This window comes from Oncorhynchus keta, chromosome 4, assembly GCF_023373465.1.
Source record: "Oncorhynchus keta strain PuntledgeMale-10-30-2019 chromosome 4, Oket_V2, whole genome shotgun sequence".
NCBI classification, from domain to species: Eukaryota; Metazoa; Chordata; class Actinopteri; order Salmoniformes; family Salmonidae; genus Oncorhynchus; species Oncorhynchus keta.
In genome coordinates, this window is record NC_068424.1 from 31,091,676 (window position 1) to 31,108,266 (window position 16,591).

At 41.5% G+C, this 16,591-nt stretch overlaps 2 protein-coding genes across 10 annotated transcripts in view; both read left to right on the forward strand.

Annotated features, from left to right (window-relative positions):
• LOC118373546 (myomesin-1-like) overlaps positions 1-10,395 on the forward strand; it is a 35,604-nt gene extending 25,209 nt beyond the window's left edge. For 6 of the 8 annotated variants that reach the window (XM_052505749.1, XM_052505750.1, XM_052505753.1 and 3 more), the window contains 10 exons: positions 624-711; positions 797-835; positions 1,052-1,157; positions 1,465-1,628; positions 1,766-1,802; positions 3,854-3,876; positions 4,011-4,066; positions 4,377-4,592; positions 7,450-7,600; positions 8,211-10,395. In XM_052505749.1, the coding sequence (XP_052361709.1) occupies positions 624-711; positions 797-835; positions 1,052-1,157; positions 1,465-1,628; positions 1,766-1,802; positions 3,854-3,876; positions 4,011-4,066; positions 4,377-4,592; positions 7,450-7,600; positions 8,211-8,476 (1,146 nt within the window). In that variant the 3' untranslated portion in view covers positions 8,477-10,395. Of the gene's footprint in view, positions 1-623; positions 712-796; positions 836-1,051; positions 1,158-1,464; positions 1,629-1,765; positions 1,803-3,853; positions 3,877-4,010; positions 4,067-4,376; positions 5,559-7,449; positions 7,601-8,210 lie in introns of those variants that run through there. The other 2 variants (XM_052505776.1, XM_052505778.1) reach the window with 1 other exon arrangement.
• Positions 10,396-10,466: 71 nt separating this feature from the next.
• LOC118373562 (phosphatidate phosphatase LPIN2-like) overlaps positions 10,467-16,591 on the forward strand; it is a 38,706-nt gene continuing 32,581 nt past the window's right edge. The window contains exon 1 of one of the 2 annotated variants that reach the window (XM_035759757.2): positions 10,467-10,612. Coding sequence is in view for 1 of the 2 variants with exons in the window: in XM_035759742.2 (XP_035615635.1) it covers positions 13,534-13,623 (90 nt within the window). In the remaining variant the exon portion in view is untranslated. Of the gene's footprint in view, positions 10,613-13,423; positions 13,624-16,591 lie in introns of those variants that run through there. The other variant, XM_035759742.2, reaches the window with a different exon arrangement.

The following is a 16,591-nucleotide window of genomic DNA, read 5'->3' on the forward strand; positions in this document are numbered from 1 at the left end:
ATGCACAGATATTGAGTGTGACTGTGTGAGAGTGAGGCCTTGCATCTCTCTCATCTCAATATCTGCGGTGCTGCTCGCGGCAACATCATTACGCCGAGTCTACTCCTTTTAATGTGTTTTATAAAATCTGTTTTTATCTCTTTTACAGTATAACATGTCCTTTTGTAAATCACCTGTTTTCCACCCTACATCTGTCTACCTAGTCTTCAGCCAAACACACCACTCATCTCCGTGTGTAGTCCAACGTGCGTGTCATCAAAAGTGGCACAGTGTGTGCACGTGTGACACGCATCGTGCCTTAGCGGTGCAGTATGTAAACATGTCACATGTGTCCTATTACAGCGTGATGCTCCTCCTGCAGCTGTAGCGACAGACCTAGACAATTCCCTCGAGGACCTTATCTGGAGAATGCTAAAAGTTGGGATCAGCGTGATCTTTTTGTCATCTTAAGTGATCATCTTCTTGGTTTTGCTGTTTTGAGAATGCTTTTTTGCTTTTGTGTCAAATAAATGTGTGTCCTGCAGCACCCATAGCAGGGGAGAAAAGCTTGCCTTTTCGCTTGAGAGTTGAATTTTCTCCATTTACAAAATGATGTGTGTCTCAAACCTAGCCTTCTCTTATAGATCTCAAAGAAGGATGCCGGTGTCTATGAGATTGTTCTGAAGGATGACAGAGGGCAGGACACATCCACGTTGAATCTGACAGAACAAGGTGACTAACCCCTCAAAGCCATACCTCATTGTGTGTGCAGTAAAGCGTCAACAAGGCTCATCATATTTACATTTCTGTCCTCCAGGTTTCAGGGACTTGATGAATGAAGTGTTCAGTAATATTGGTGAGTACATGTGTCTTACTGCAGCGGTAAACCCATTAACTAAAGTTGAACTTGTGTTCAAAACATCCATAAAGTCTTCCTCTGTAAAGTTTATCTGTGTAACGTCGCACTCTGTAACGCCTCTGTAATGCTGCACTTTATAATGCCTTTGTAACGTTGTACTGTGGAACATCTCTGTGACGTTGCACTGTGGAACATCTCTGTAACGTTCCCTAGCCAACTCCTCCACTGCACTGAAGATCCAGAGCACAGACGAGGGCATCAGACTCTACTCCTTTGTCAGTTACTACAACGAGGCGCTCCAGGTCACCTGGCACCACAAGTGTGTAGTCACCGTGTGTGTGTGTGTGTGTGTGTGTGTGTGTGTGTGTGTGTGTGTGTGTGTGTGTGTGTGTGTGTGTGTGTGTGTGTGTGTGTGTGTGTGTGTGTGTGTGTGTGTGTGTGTGTGTGTGTGTGTGTGTGTGTGTGTGTGTGTGTGTGTGTGTGTGTGTGTGTGTGTGTGTGTGTGTGTGTGAATGTTTGTGCGCACGTGTGTGTGTTTGCACGTACATTCAACTGTCAGGTGTGTGTCACCTGTGAGATGCAGCCTATATGTGTGTGTGTCAGTCAGCTGTTTTTCTCTCTGATAGGGATTCAGCAATAGCCTTCACAGACCGCATTAAGAGTGGTGTGGTGGGAGAGCAGCTGTGGCTACAGATCACAGAGCCCACAGAGAAAGACAAGGGCAAATACGCCATCGAGTTCCATGATGGAAAGGGCGGTCTGAAGAGGACTGTAGAGCTGTCTGGCCAGGGTGAGGCTACGGCTGAGTTCCAAATGGCACCCTATTTCCTATATAGTGCACTCATTTTGACATCTACATGGAATTAAGCGGCTCCTGTTCCTTCACCAATGCTTTGATAGGTATACTCACCTCCTCTTTTCTTGCAGCATTTGATGACGCATATGCAGAATTCCAGAGGCTCAAGTAAGTTAGCTCACATTAGTAGATATTTATACACCCTTTTTCCCCCATTGTATGAGCCAGCTCTTCTACATGTTGTGGATGTGGCATGCCATTAAGTACCCAGCAAACCCGGAACATTCCCAGGACATGAGCTAACATTCCCACAAAGTTCTAGTTAGGGTTTGAGCGAACATTGGGATGAAAACGTCCCACAAACATTCAAAGAATGTTTTTGATCACCAAATAATTTTTCTGAAGGAAATGTTTGACGTGAAATATCCTTGTGCTGCTCTCCTTACTGTCACTAAAATGATGTGCATAGCATGTGTAAAAACTACCTCATAATGTTCTCATTGGGTGTGTGTGATAACACAATGTAATAACACAACGTTCCAGTAATGTTCTTAGAAACATACCGCCGCAACACAATGGGGGCGCAAAAGAAGTGGTTCTTAGCACACATTACAGGAACGATCTGCTAATGTTGATGGATATGTTATTTAGAACAACCCATAGTAACAAGCAGAGAATATCTCTACAACGGTCTCATAAGGCTATTCTGTGACAAGCCATGGGTTCCAAAAACATTCCCTGAACATACTTCGGCAATTATGTCTGGACTCAATTGAATAGGTTCTGAAAAAACATCACAGAAACATTCCTAAACATCCCAAATAACATTCAGGGAACGTTCCCACGGGACTTTCATAAAGTTATAGTGTGATGTGATAGCATGATTGTTACGATAACGTTCCCTTCACAAACGTCAGCAATTATGTCTGGATTTAATACAAGTGGTTCTGAGAGAACTGCTCATGTTAATAGGGCCATTCCACCAAAAAAAAAAGAGTGTCTTTTGATATTTTAAGTAGAAATTGTGCATTAGTATTGAATTTTAAAGCCTTTTAGATTCAATGATGTGCCTTTTTAATATAGACCACATGAGAAAAAACAAGAAACCCGCACACGGCTCTTGCTAGTATCACTGCTCTTCATTAAGCTTTTACGTATCGGCCTCAAGGCCTTTGTCAGAGCTTTTGTGAGTGTTTATAATTTTCACCCTTATGTAGACATTGTTCTATCCACATCTGTTCAATGCATCAAATGGGGTTGTAAAATAAGCAAGTGTTTACCAAAATATAACAATGTGTGTACATAAAACGCATTAAACAAGTCGGTAAATCCACAGTGAGGATAAGTACGTTTTCATAAATCATTGGGTACAGTGCAATTAAAAAAACGTCAAAGTCTAAATCTAATCCAGGCTGTATCACAACCCACCGTGATTGGGAGTCCCATAGGGCGGCGCACAATTGGCCCAATTAGGCCGTCGTTGTAAGTAAGATTGTTTTCTAACTGACTTGCCTAGTTAAATAAAGGTTTAATAAAAAATAAAAAATAATCTGAAGTGATGCGCATTAATTCATGTTCACATTTACAATTTAACATGCATGGGCATTTCATCATTAATACCTTTGGGGAATAATGTCTGGTGACTTTCTCAATGCCACACAAATCTAAAGGTAGAAATGTCATGAAATGTCATATGGAAAATTAAATAAATTAGATTTGTTTTATATGATTAAAGACTTGCTGAAGTGCCAAAGGGAATGCTGGGTAAAACCTAAATAGGATATTTCAGAAACCTTTTAAATAATACATAAAGATGTGTGTGAGAATTCTTGCAACATCTATGCACATTCTCACATTGCCCCCCCCTAGAACTTTTGGGGGTAATGTTCTAACACCATTCCCACAACTAAAGGAAATATTCTGGGAACATTCACAGAACCAGTTTTGGTTTGCTGGGTACTCTGCATCAATCCTTCCTTTCATGTGATTGCTATCTTTGGTGTTCCTCTCTGTCTGCCAAGCCACTCTCTCTGTGCATGTATGTTTATATAGCAGTCTCTGACAGGCTTTGACAGGCTTTGAGTAAGGGCATAGGGAAGTGGGCAGACAGATGAAGCCTTTACGTAGACACACTTCCTGGCTCCAGTCCAAACACATTCTCTGGATGTGTTTCTCTTATCATTGTTCTTCCATTCTGTTCTGTCTCTTCCATTTTTCAGAGCGGCCGCTATTGCAGAGAGAAGTAAGTACGCACACACACACACACACACACGTTATTAGATGGGGATGAGAGGGCTGCTCTTAGTATTGTAGTGGGTACTGCTATTTTTAAACTGATCTGAGGTCAGTGGTCTAATTTGGTGGTCTTTGTTACAGATCGTGCTCGCGTGGCAGGAGGCCTGCCTGATGTCGTCACCATACAGGAGTTAAAGGTAACCATGTCTGGATGGATCTGTATCTGTGTTTGTATATGTACTGTATGTCCATGGTCCCATACTGGCCTGGGACTCAGGTATTGCAGACTTGATCGTGTATGACACTACTACTGCTGCATCTGAAATGGTATCCCTAGTATTCACTATTTAGTGCACTACTTTTAATCAGAGCTATGGTCAAAAGTCATACACTATATAAGGAAGGGCTCTGGTCAAAAGTAGTATGCTATGTAGGGAATAGGGTGCCAAGTATAGGGTGCCATTTCGGACACACCTTATTATGTGTGATCTTGTCTCTCTCCATCAGGCCCTGAACCTGACCTGTAACATTTCGGGCGAACCCCTGCCTGAGGTCGTCTGGCTGAAGAACGAGAGGGAGATTGTGTCTGATGGCCACTACGTTATGAAGCTCGAGGCGGGCAAGTACGCCAGCTTCACCATCACAACGGTGAACACGGCAGACTCGGGCAAGTACAGCATCCTGGTGAAGAACAAGTACGGCACAGAGAGCGCCGACTTCACCGTAAGTGTCTTCAGCCCCGACAGCAAGAAATAAGGGAGAAGGAAAGAAGGCCGGCAAGAAATAAGGGAGACCTAAATCTTTGCGTAAATATTATGTATAAAAATACATAGAAAAAGACAAAGAAAAAAGATGGAAGGGATACAGAGTCCTTTGGTTTGAGATGGTTTTTATGGTGGTCTATACAGTATTTAACTCTAGTTTGAAAAGGTGTATCATTTTACTCTGAGCATGAAATGCCCAAAGGTTTAGAGAAAAATCTGAGAAGAACTGTGTCAGCATTTTATCTTATAGAATTACAAAAGACATAAACACAATACTTTAGGTCCAATCATCCTTTATTTTGACAGTACGATGAGTATAGTTATACATTTATAAAATTCCCCCATGTATTACAATATGTTGCTATATTTTACTAAGTATTGACACACTAAAAAGGCATGTAGAGACAAATGTTTGTGTTTAATTCGAATGAATTTACTGCAACAGACTTAAAACTAAAAGGTTAGCCATCTAGTATTGTCTAAAAAGGACTGTGATGCTGAAAACCTTGTTAGCTTACTCAAAGGTTATTACTGTATGTGCCATGCCACGGGGGAAAGGAAGATTTTTTTCTGTAATGTGGAATTTTAACAGATCCTGTGTTTTTTTTCATTCACAATCATTGTTTACTGAATATGATGTCACCACATATGCCACTCAGTAGTGTTATTACATCACTCCTTCTGCCACTATGTTGTGAATATGGCATCCCTTTCTCTGATTTATGACATCACTTCCCCTGTCACTTAGTAGTGATTATGACGTCACTTCATCTGTCACTCAGTAATGATTATGACATCACTTCCTCTGCCACTATGTAATGATTATGACATCACTTCCTCTATCTCTCAGTAATGATTATGACATCACTTCCTCTTTCCCATGTCTCATGAGAAGGACTAATAAAATGGAGCATGTATTCCCTCACTACCTCCTCCTCTGTTGTCTCACTGTGTATTGTTCCCTCTGTACAGCACCCCACTCTTCATTCTCCATTCTCTTCCTCCACTCTTCCCACCCTGCTTCAGTCACCTGTTCACCATTCTCTCCTGGTCACTTGTCTGATTTTGTCTGCTGGTCATCTTGTCTTCGAAAGACCATGAAGGCATCTACCACCAATGAGCAACGCAATCCCCCAGTCTGAACATACACAAGCACCTCTTCCCTTACACAAGGGAGTCAAACTCAACTCCTTGACGACGTGCACACTTGCTGATTTTTTTGTGTTACCTTTTAATAAGTGGCTGATTTAGACCTGGGTCTGTGGCCCTTGGGGATTTGAGCTTGACAACCCTGCTGCTTTGTACCATATGCGGTGTCTCTCAATACGCTCAACCAACTGCACTCTGTCCACACACACTTCCACTGAGCATCCTTCCTCCCATCACATTTCTCTGTAGTGTGTGTTTGGGTAACGGATGTGAAACGGCTAGCTTAGTGTGCGCTAAATAGCGTTTCAATCGGTTACGTCACTTGCTCTGAGACCTTGAAGTAGTATTTCCCCTTGCTCTGCAAGGGCCGCGGCTCTTGTGGAGCGATGGGTAACGATGCTTCGTGGATGACTGTTGTTGATGTGTGTAGAATGTCCCTGGTTCGCGCCCGGGTATGGGCGAGGGGACGGTTTAAAGATACTGTTACATTTGTAAGCACAAATCACCCTCAGACATCCACCATGTTTTTGTTCATTAGATGTTTTCTCATCAAGGATTCACCACTAGTAGGACATTAAATTATCTGCGTCCCAAATAGCAGCCTATTCCCTATATAGTTCACTATTTTTAACCAGTGCTCTATGGGCCCTGGTCAAAAGTAGTGCAATAAATAGGGAACAGGGTACCATTTGGGAAGCAGAAATAATCTACTGCTACATACGGTCAATGATGTGACGTAACAGTGCACCAAGCCCTCATGATAAAGGAAAGGAACATCTTATCAGCAACTCACACACACGTGAGCTTGTTATTGGTGCTGAATGGGAAAAGTCTTAGTCATATATTTAGCATGTGTGCCAGTCTGGGACACGATGTTTTTTAGATTTGCTGACTGGAAAAGATGGACATTAGACCCAGGCAATGTGATCGCAATGACATTCAAACAAACAATGGGTTAAGCCACCAGAATATAATGAGTAGCCTGTCACATAACTCAAACATGTGGAGAGACCAGGAATTGGGTTAGCCAGTGGTCTGAAACAAGAATATCAGGGCCTGTATTCATAGAGTGTATGAGTATCAGTTCCCAATCATTCATATGCATTATAGTCTAAGAGGCTAAACTGATCTGAGATGCTTTATGAATACAGGCCCAGGTTCCAATCACCTACAGTATCTCAAATGTTGTATTTTTTTTTTTTTTGCCGGTGGCTATTCCATGTGGTAAAACATGCTGCTCTCTGTTTCCAGACACACTAAACCGCAAAGCATTAATACAAAAAAATTGTCCATGCACAAGTAAACATGATCAATCGCTTATTACACCAGCAGTAATACCATGTGATCCTGGAACAAAATGTGTTGTTGACATGTTTTTTGCAGCCCTCTTCTCAGAAGACGTTTTAGTGACGTTTAATTTGTTGGCCTATAAATCACATTAGGAAAGCTTTGCAGTCTGGTAAGTAATCTCAAATGTCAACAGTGTCTTTGAAGTAGAGACCATTTCTTTTAAGATGGCTTGATGAAATTAAACTTTTTAGTCACAGGACTAGTTTTAAAAGTAGCTCGGGAAATTCTGTGTGCAAAGTGTGTGTGTGTGTGTGTGTGTGTGTGTATGCGCCTGTGTGAGCGTGCGGGTAAACCCTGAAACCTTTTCCATTTGCCAGTTGGTTGTAACAGAAGGCAAAGGGGACTTGGGAGTGACCTCCTATTTGACTGATGCTGATGGGAACGTGATCATTGGGTGTAAAAGCAGACCTACCACCCCAACAGAGAGGAGGAAGTCAGTCACTGGGAAGAAAATGCAGAAGAGAAAGGGTGAGGGGACAGCTGTCCACAATAATGTGTGCAAGAAAATACTTAGCACAAAAATATTTTCATGTGAACAAATACAAATGTTCGGCTACACCTTTATTTAGGCCACACTTCTCAATGAAAGAAAGAAACTTACTACCAAGTTAAAACAGTGTACAGGGTAATTATCTAATCACACAACCCAGATCTGGCATAACAGTCAGTCACAAGAGACTGGGGCTTATCTCACTTCAATGTGTCAGTTATTCACCTTCAGAAGGAGTGGATAGCATTATCATCATGTTTATCCGTTTTGAGTCAAAAGCGTAAGCACTATCACAACAAGTCGTGTTTGAGGTTAGGGGGAAAAATCTAGTTAGGTTGATTTCTTCACCACCAAAACGAGGGAAGTTGTTTTGGATGGACTTTTTACTGATGGGAAGGGCAGTCTTGTGATTGAGTAAGTGGTTAAACATAAGTAATGTCCTTCTTCTGGAAGAAGTTTTGTGAATTTCTTCACCTGTGTGTGTGTGTGTGTGTGTGTGTGTGTGTGTGTGTGTGTGTGTGTGTGTGTGTGTGTGTGTGTGTGTGTGTGTGTGTGTGTGTGTGTGTGTGTGTGTGTGTGTGTCCTTAGATTCCGTAATCCTCCAGAAGCCACCAGAGGAAAAGGAGGGGAAGAAGAAAGAAGAAAAGAAGATGGAGGACAAAACTGATGCTTTGCCAAAAACCACAGACAAGAAAAAGGCTGCCCCTGCTGTTGCAAGCAGGGTCGGCAAGCAGGAGACCCTGCAGCAGCCCACAACTACAGCAGATGAGGCGAAGCCAGATGATGTCCCCACATCTGAGAAACCGGCAGAGAAACCACAGATTAACAAGGGCAAAAACGATCAAGATGAGTGATGATCAGAAAGCTGGTTACATAAGTGAAATAGTTATTTTGGAGTTTGATGTGGTTTACACGTCTTGCATGACTGATGTGTGTCTTTCAGCATCACTGAAACAACACTGGAATAACTATTTTCCTCCCAACATTGTAATTCACTCATCCTTTTCTTTAAAGGCCCAGTGCTGTCAAAATGTCCACTAATGAAACTAACACTCAAACTGGATCTGTGTAATTTCCTGATAGTTTCTGTTAGAAAACACAATCTACACAGGACTTTCTAATCAGCAGCTTTGAATGAGCAGGCATTTCGGCATTCCATTGTGACATCCACATGCGGTAAATTTAATAGAGCAGTAACAAAGAGAATTCCAAATCTCCCTGCCAATAACAGCTAGTTTTCAGTTTTCCCCTCCCCCTCAGACCACCCCCAAGCTATCCTAGCGAAATTCTTGCTTGAGAAATATACTGAACAAAAATATAAACGCAACATGTAGATTGTTGGTCCCATGTTTCATGAGCTGAAAAAAAGATCTCAGTAATTTTACATATGCACAAAAGTCATATTTCTATCAAATGTTGTGCACAAATTTGTTTACATCCCTGTTAGTGAGCATTTCTCCTTGGCCACAAGAATCCATCCACTTGACAGGTGTGGCATATCAAGAAGCTGATTAAACAGGGGACAATAACAGGCCACTCTAAAATGCCACAGATGTTTCAAGTTTTGAGAGAGCAATCAATTGACATGCTGACTGCAGGAATGTCCACCAGAGCTGTTGACAGAGAATTGAATGTTAATTTGTCTACCATAAGAAACCTCCAATGTCGTTTTAAAGAATTTGGACAGCTGATGAAACTGAGGAGTATTTCTGTCTGTAATAAAGCCCTTTTGTGGGGAAAAACCTGTTTTCGTTGGCTAGGCCTGGCTCCCCAGTGGGTGGGCCTGGCTCCCCTGCCCAGTCATGTGAAATCCATAGATTAGGGCCTAATTCATTCATTTCAATTGAATATGAACTGTAAATCACTAAAATTGTTTAATGTTGAGTTTATATTTTTGTTCAGTATAATTTCTTTGCTAAATGGAAATATTTTACAGTTAAGTACTTCATTGTACCCAGAAATGATTTGATATTGATATAAAAACGGCTGCATTGGGCCTTTAAGAACAGGGACGATTGGAATACAGAGTGAGGGATGTAATTTTGTATTACAATGTATAATTCAAACATGTAGGCTTCGCTATTAACTTGTAGCTCAAAGGAAGGCCCACAAAAAAGGCATAATTTGCATAGTCTTCAAATCTTTAACCTTTGGTGGTGTTATTGCTTGCATTTTTTTTGCCTTCAAGATTGATTATAATGCAGTAATAGGCCACTTTAAGACACCTGAGATTGGGAATGATATATGTAAAACAGGAGTATGTGTATTGAGGGATACACAACTGACCGACTTTTGAACAAACATTAGTTTCTCATGCACAGCCCTTATATAAATCAAAGACACCAAAGGAATGATATGGGTCTATACGCAAGAGAGGAAGTGAAGGACAAACGAAACGCGAATACCTGAAGTTAACCAGAGCAGAGTAAAATCACAGCAAGGTCAAATATTAGAACATGTCACTCAGTTCACCCAATTAGCTTGGAGGCAACATCCAAATGGAACAGAGAATTGGACCACCAAATAAAATGTTCCTAATTTTATTTTTGATTTTTTAACATTTAAATTAATATCACTTGACGAATGAACGCTTGTAATTCATACACGATTATCGAGGAGATTGGATGGGTCACTTCTCTTCACTGGTATAATTGTTGGGAAAAGCGCATTTCTCTGCATTGAAAATAATGAGTCGTGTTATGTTTGGTAGCCTGTAGGCCTGCACAATACGGTGATAACAAATAAAAAATAATACAAGGTTACATTGTAAAAACGCGTCTGTGTGTAATTTCTCAAATTGAAACGTTGTACGGGTAAAATGCCAGTAGATGGAAAGTGTTACATTGTATCACGTGAAAGCACCGTTTGCGTGGTCAGATGGTTAGATCACAGCGCCGCGAGACGAGCCAACTACGTCGAGGCTCGAGTGGAGGTGAACTGCCACCGTGAGAAAAAACTGACACCGGCTGCCAAATGACCGTCTGCAAACGGTATGTAATTTCATGTACTAGGCTACTCTCGTCGATAAGATGCAGTTCTCTGCGAAACAGTAGGTTGAAACAGTAGGTTTTTCATTGAGCCTTCAGTGCGAATCTCACGTTTTGACTGGGCTAGCTACATGTAACGTTAGCTTAGGCGACACAGTAACGTTGTCGGGTTTAGCCTTTACTAACGTAGCAGACGTACAATAAACTGATACTGTACGACGCTAGCTCTAGTTAGTATAAATAACGTTTAAAAAAAAAAACTTATGATGAGCAGCTTCGCTCATCAAGCTCTAAATTGTAGGGGAATTAAATATACATACATATATTTATACATATAACGTTCTTTGGGTTAGGATTGCCTCTAGTTTGTCTGACGTTATGGATGCCAAGAGTGGCTAGGGTGGCAATGGATTATTGCATACTTTCAGTAAATGTTTATAGCCACAGCTACAATATCACACAGTCTTACTCATAAAGCTTAGTAGACATACAATGTTGCTAGCTTTTACTTAAGAAATGTTTGTCTTGAATGACAATTTGGCATTGAAGACAAACCCATGGAAATGTAACTTAACCCTTGAATTGAAGAATACGCGCTCTAACATCTAGGCTACTTGCAGCCAAATGTCATGTCATGGGGTACATTTGTTCTATAGTCTATTGTTTACTTTTTTGTTGGTGACCCACAGTGGTGGACAAAGTACTAAATTGTCATACTTGAGTAAAAGTAAAGATACCTTAACATCAAATTACACAAGTAAAAGTGAAAGTCACCCAGGAAAATACTACTTTAATAAAAGTTTAATGTACTTAAGTATTAAATGTAAAGGTATAAACCATTTAAAATTCCTTATATTAAGCAAATCATACAGCGCAATTAACATTTTAATTTGTATTGACGGATAGACAGGGGCTCAGACATAATTTACAAACAAAGGGAAGGGAAGGGGGATACCTAGTCAGTTGTACAACAGAATGCCTTCAACTGAAATGTCTTCCGCGTTTAACCCAACCACTCTGAATCAGAGAGGTGCGGGGTGCTGCCTTAATGCATTTGTGTCCAGATCAGAGGCAGTAGGGATGACCAAGGATGTTGTCTTGATAAGTGTGTGAATTGGACCATTTTCCTGTCAAAATGTAAAAGTACATTTGGGTGTCAGAGAAAATGTGTGGAGTAAAATTACATTATTTTCTTTAGGAATGTAGTGAAGTAAAAGCAAAAGTTGTCAAAACTATAAATAGTAAGGTAAAGTACAGATACCCCACAAAACTACTTAAGTAGTACTTGAAAGTATTTACTTAAGTACTTTACACCACTGGTGACCCACTATTTGATGTTGTGTACATGTTGACTTTAAAATGGCTTAATCCCAGCTCATGGCATGTTTTGCCATAGAATTGGCTCCTGAACTGAACACACAATCTTTGCAAAGCACATTGCTAGGCACTTTGATGTGGAGCAGTACATAAATGTCAAGAAAAGACAGATATACACTGTAATCTTGTAAATAAAATTACTGCTAGTCAAGGTGCTCTCTAACCATCTTAGTGGCCAATGAGTCAAGGATGATAACAGGTCTTCTACAGCAACGCCTGTTGATAAGGCAGAGCAAACTTGTCTTTACTGAATATTATATGCTGTATGTGTCTGGATGTAAGAGAACAATATTATTAATGTGTTAATTACACTATTAGGTGCAAAACACCATAAATGACGAATAGAGTGCAGTAGAAGGAGCTTATTGTTGTTGACAGCAACAGACTCCTAAGCAGTGCAGTAAGCAAGTTCTGATCCACAAATAAGGATACAGTCCCATGGGTGCAATAACAAAAATACCTCCACATGCAAGTGACACATTCAAAATGAAAACAAAACCATATCTGGTGTCTGTATGTGCCCTTCTAAAGTTCACATTAACTGAGCTCGGCAAGGCAATGTAGTGTTTTCCTTTTGTGGGTGCATGAAAAAGTTAGTCAGTTTCATCAGCAAACTTGATTTGATGTGTGCTTTACTGAAATTCTACTTACTGTAACTGGCTCATACTTCTTACTGCATTATTAGATCACAAACCCAATAGGCTATACGTTTCCATGTAGGCCTAGATATGTACAGTCAGTTTAATAGTTGTGTGCTATACCAGCCATTTTTCTGTCTAAATTAGGCTATGTGAGTGTAGTAGGTTACAGGCAGGTCTCTGACCTAGACCGAATGGATGTGTAGCCAGCGGAATCCTCCAGAGTTCTAACATGGCTGACATGTCATCTGTACTTCTTTGGAAATTTCTGCTTTGTCCATGAAAAGAGTTTGCCACTGCAGCTTTGATTCAAACAGGCCATGGCAGGGCAAACTACACATCATTGGAGCATATTTTACGTTAATTACCAACCTGATTTAACTGAAAACAGAGAATCATTTATTTGATCTTAACCACAAGTTATGTAGAAAATAACATCCAATGACATTTAGACCTCGCATCCTTTGCTCGTTTTTCTGAATTGTACTGTTTTGCCATGTTGCTAAAGGGTGTAATTTAATTTAGTATGACCTTACACATACGTCTGATGAATTTCTTCAAAGACTCTTGTTTCATACAATTCAGGTCTCCTAAAGGTTGTTTAGTCTTTGCACATTTTGACATTTTGCTTTCTAGTGCCTGCTTTGAGCTCACCATGGTGGGTCAAAGCCCTCAAATGGGTATGTAAGCGTTTTAAGGCTCAGGTCTGGGTAAATTTCCTTCATAGGGTTTGTGTTGGCTTAGAGGGGGGCAAAGGCCACAGGGGCTCTGGACCGGTGCATGGCACAGGCTGGGTGGAGGGTGGCAGAGTCAGGATGAGAGGGGCAGAGTGAGTAGAGACCGCCTAGGCTCAGAGTACAGTGCTATCCCCGCTGAGGTGAACAGGCCTTGGGCCCCGGGGAGAGAGCAATGGACCTCTCAGTATGGTGCCCTGATCCAAGAGACTCAGTGGAGAACCAGGACTCACATCTCCAGGACACAAAGTCCTCCTGGACTCTGGTGAGTTGGGATTCCCTCATTAGTCTGCAACTAGAGAGTACGTTGTGGTGCATCTTTTTTGAATGAGTTTACTTATACAGTACTTTATCAGAAATGTTTGTTTTTGTAGTTTATCAGATGGATGGATTATATAAAAAATATTTAAAAATGTGAGCAACATCAGGTTTCTCATATTTAATTTGTTTTTTCTTCAGAGTCACATAATGCTGTGACCTATTGGTAGTAACTGTTTCTTTCCATAAGTGATGTGGAAATGTGCTTCTGTTGGAGATTTACTTTGGGTTCAAAGTCCAGGGCACTGGTATGCAGCTCAATAAGTTCATAAGAAGTTGTCCATGTAAGGTGCTTAAATATTGTTGGGTCGTTCCACCAATTCGGTGCCTTTTAAGAAGTGTAACTTATTCCAATTTTTAAAAAGATTTGACCTAATTTTAACATTCTGTCATAAAGAGCACATGTTCAAAAAAAAAAAAAAAAAGTTTTCCCATCTTGCGTGATAGAACAAGGGCATCCCAGCCGGCCAAACCCTCCCCTAACGCGGGCGACGCAAGTCCAATTGTGCGCCGCCTCATCGGTCTCCCCGCCGCTGCCGGCTGCGACACAGCCCGGGATCGAACCTGGATCTGTAGTGATACCTGTAGCACTGCGATGCAGTGCCTTAGACCGCTGTGCGGGAGGCGTAAGTGCTGTTATCGTGAAGTGGAAACGTCTAGGAGCAACAACGGCGTAGCTGCGAAGTGGTTGGCCGCACAAGCTCACAGAACTGGACTGCCGAATGCTGAAGCTTGTAATGCGTAAAAACCGTCTGTCCTCGGTTGCAACACTCACTACCAAGTTCCAAACTGCCTCTGGAAGCAACGTCAGCACAAGAACTGTTTGTCGACAGGCTCATAAGCCTAAGATCACCATGTGCAATGCTAAGCGTCGCCTGGAGTGGTGTGAACCTCGCTGCCATTGGACACCGGAGCAGTGGAAACGCGTTCTCTGGAGTGATGAATCACGCTTCACCATCTGGCAGTTCAACAGACATATCTGGGTTTAGAGGATGCCAGGAGAAGGCTACCTGCCCAAATGCATAGTGTCAACTGTATAGTTTGGTGGAGGAGCAATAATGGTTTGGGGCTGTTACAATATACAATGACATTCTAGGCAATTCTGTGCTTCCAACTTTGTGGCAACAGTTTGGGGAAGGCCCTTTCCTGTTTCAGCATGACAATGCCCCCGTGCACAAAACAAAGTCCATATAGAAATGGTTTGTTGAGATTGGTTTGGAAGAACTTGACTGGCCTGCACAGAGCCCTGACCTTAAACCCATCGGAACACCTTTGGGATGAATTGGAACGCCGACTGGGAGCCAGGCCTAATCGCCCAACATCAGTTCCCGACCTCACTAATGCTCTTGTGGCTGATTGGAAGCAAGAAATGTTCCAACATCTACTGGAAAGCCTTCCCAGATTAGTGGAGGCTGTTATAACAGTAAAGGGGCGAACAATGCCGATGATGATTTTAGAATGAGATGTTCGACGAGCAGGTGTCCAAGTGCTATTGACCATGTAGTGAATATTTTCAGTTACCCAATCAAGGTGGGGTCCCCCAGTTACCCACGTGGTCCCCCTACCTCCTCTCCTCCACCATCTGATGTTTAGCAGAGCGGAAGCAGGTAGCAGCAGGCTGCCTACACTCATTGAGAGTCTTCCTGTGGTTGGCTGTTGCAGTGATAAAAATCTAAAATACATGTATAATACAGTATATACTGTATATATAATATATACAGTACCAGTCAAAAGTTTGGACACCTACTCATTCAATGGTTTTTCTTTATTTTTAATACTTTATACATTGTAGAATAATATTGAAGACATCAACTATGAAATAACGTGTATGGAGTCATGTACTGTAGAAACCAGAAAAGGTGTTTAACAATTCAAAATATATTTATATTTGAGATTCTTTAAAATAGCTACCCTTTGCCTTGATAACAGCTTTGCACACTCTTGGCATGTTCTCAACCAGCTTCATGAGGTAGTCACCTGGAATGCATTTCAATTAACAGGTCGCCTTGTTAAAAGTTAATTTGTGGAATTTCTTTCCTTCTTAATGGGTTTGAGCCAATCAGTTGTGTTGTGACAAGGTATGGGTGGTATACAGAAGATAGCCCTATTTGGTAAAAGACCAAGTCCATGTTAGGTTAGGGCAAGAACAGCTCAAATAAGCAAAGAGAAATGACAGTTCATCATTACTTTAAGACATGAATTTCAAGAACTTTGAAAGTTTCTTCAAGTGCAGTTGCAAAAACCATCAAGCATGAGGACCGCCACAGGAAAGGAAGACTCAGAGTTACCTCTGCTGCAGAGGATAAGTTCATTAGAGTTAACCGCACCTCAGATTGCACCCCAAATAAATGCTTCACAGAGTTCAAGTAACAGACACATCTCAACATCAACTGTTCAGAGGAGACTGCGTGAATCAGGCCTTCATGGTCGAATTGTTGCAAAGAAACCACTACTAAAGGATACCAATAAGAAGAGACTTGCTTGGGCCAAGAAATACGAGCAATGGTCATTAGACCAGTAGAAATCTGTCCTTTTCGTCTGAGTCCAAATGTAAGATTTTTAGTTCCAACCGTCGTGTCTTTGTGAGATGCAGGGTAGGTGAACGGATTATCTATGAGAGTGGTTCCGGTGGTTCCCACCGTGAAGCATGGAGGAGGAGGTGTGATGGTGCTTTGCTGGTCAGTGACTTTAGAATTCACGGCACACTTAACCAGCATGGCTACCATAGCATTCTCCAGCGATATGCCATCCCATCTAGTTTGCGCTTAGTGGGACTATCATTTGTTTTTCAACAGGACAATGACCCAAAACACATCCTCAGGCTGTGTAAGGGCTATTTGACCATGGATAGTGATGGAGTGCTGCATCTTATGACCTGGCCTCCAAAATCACCCAACCTCAACCCAATTGAGATG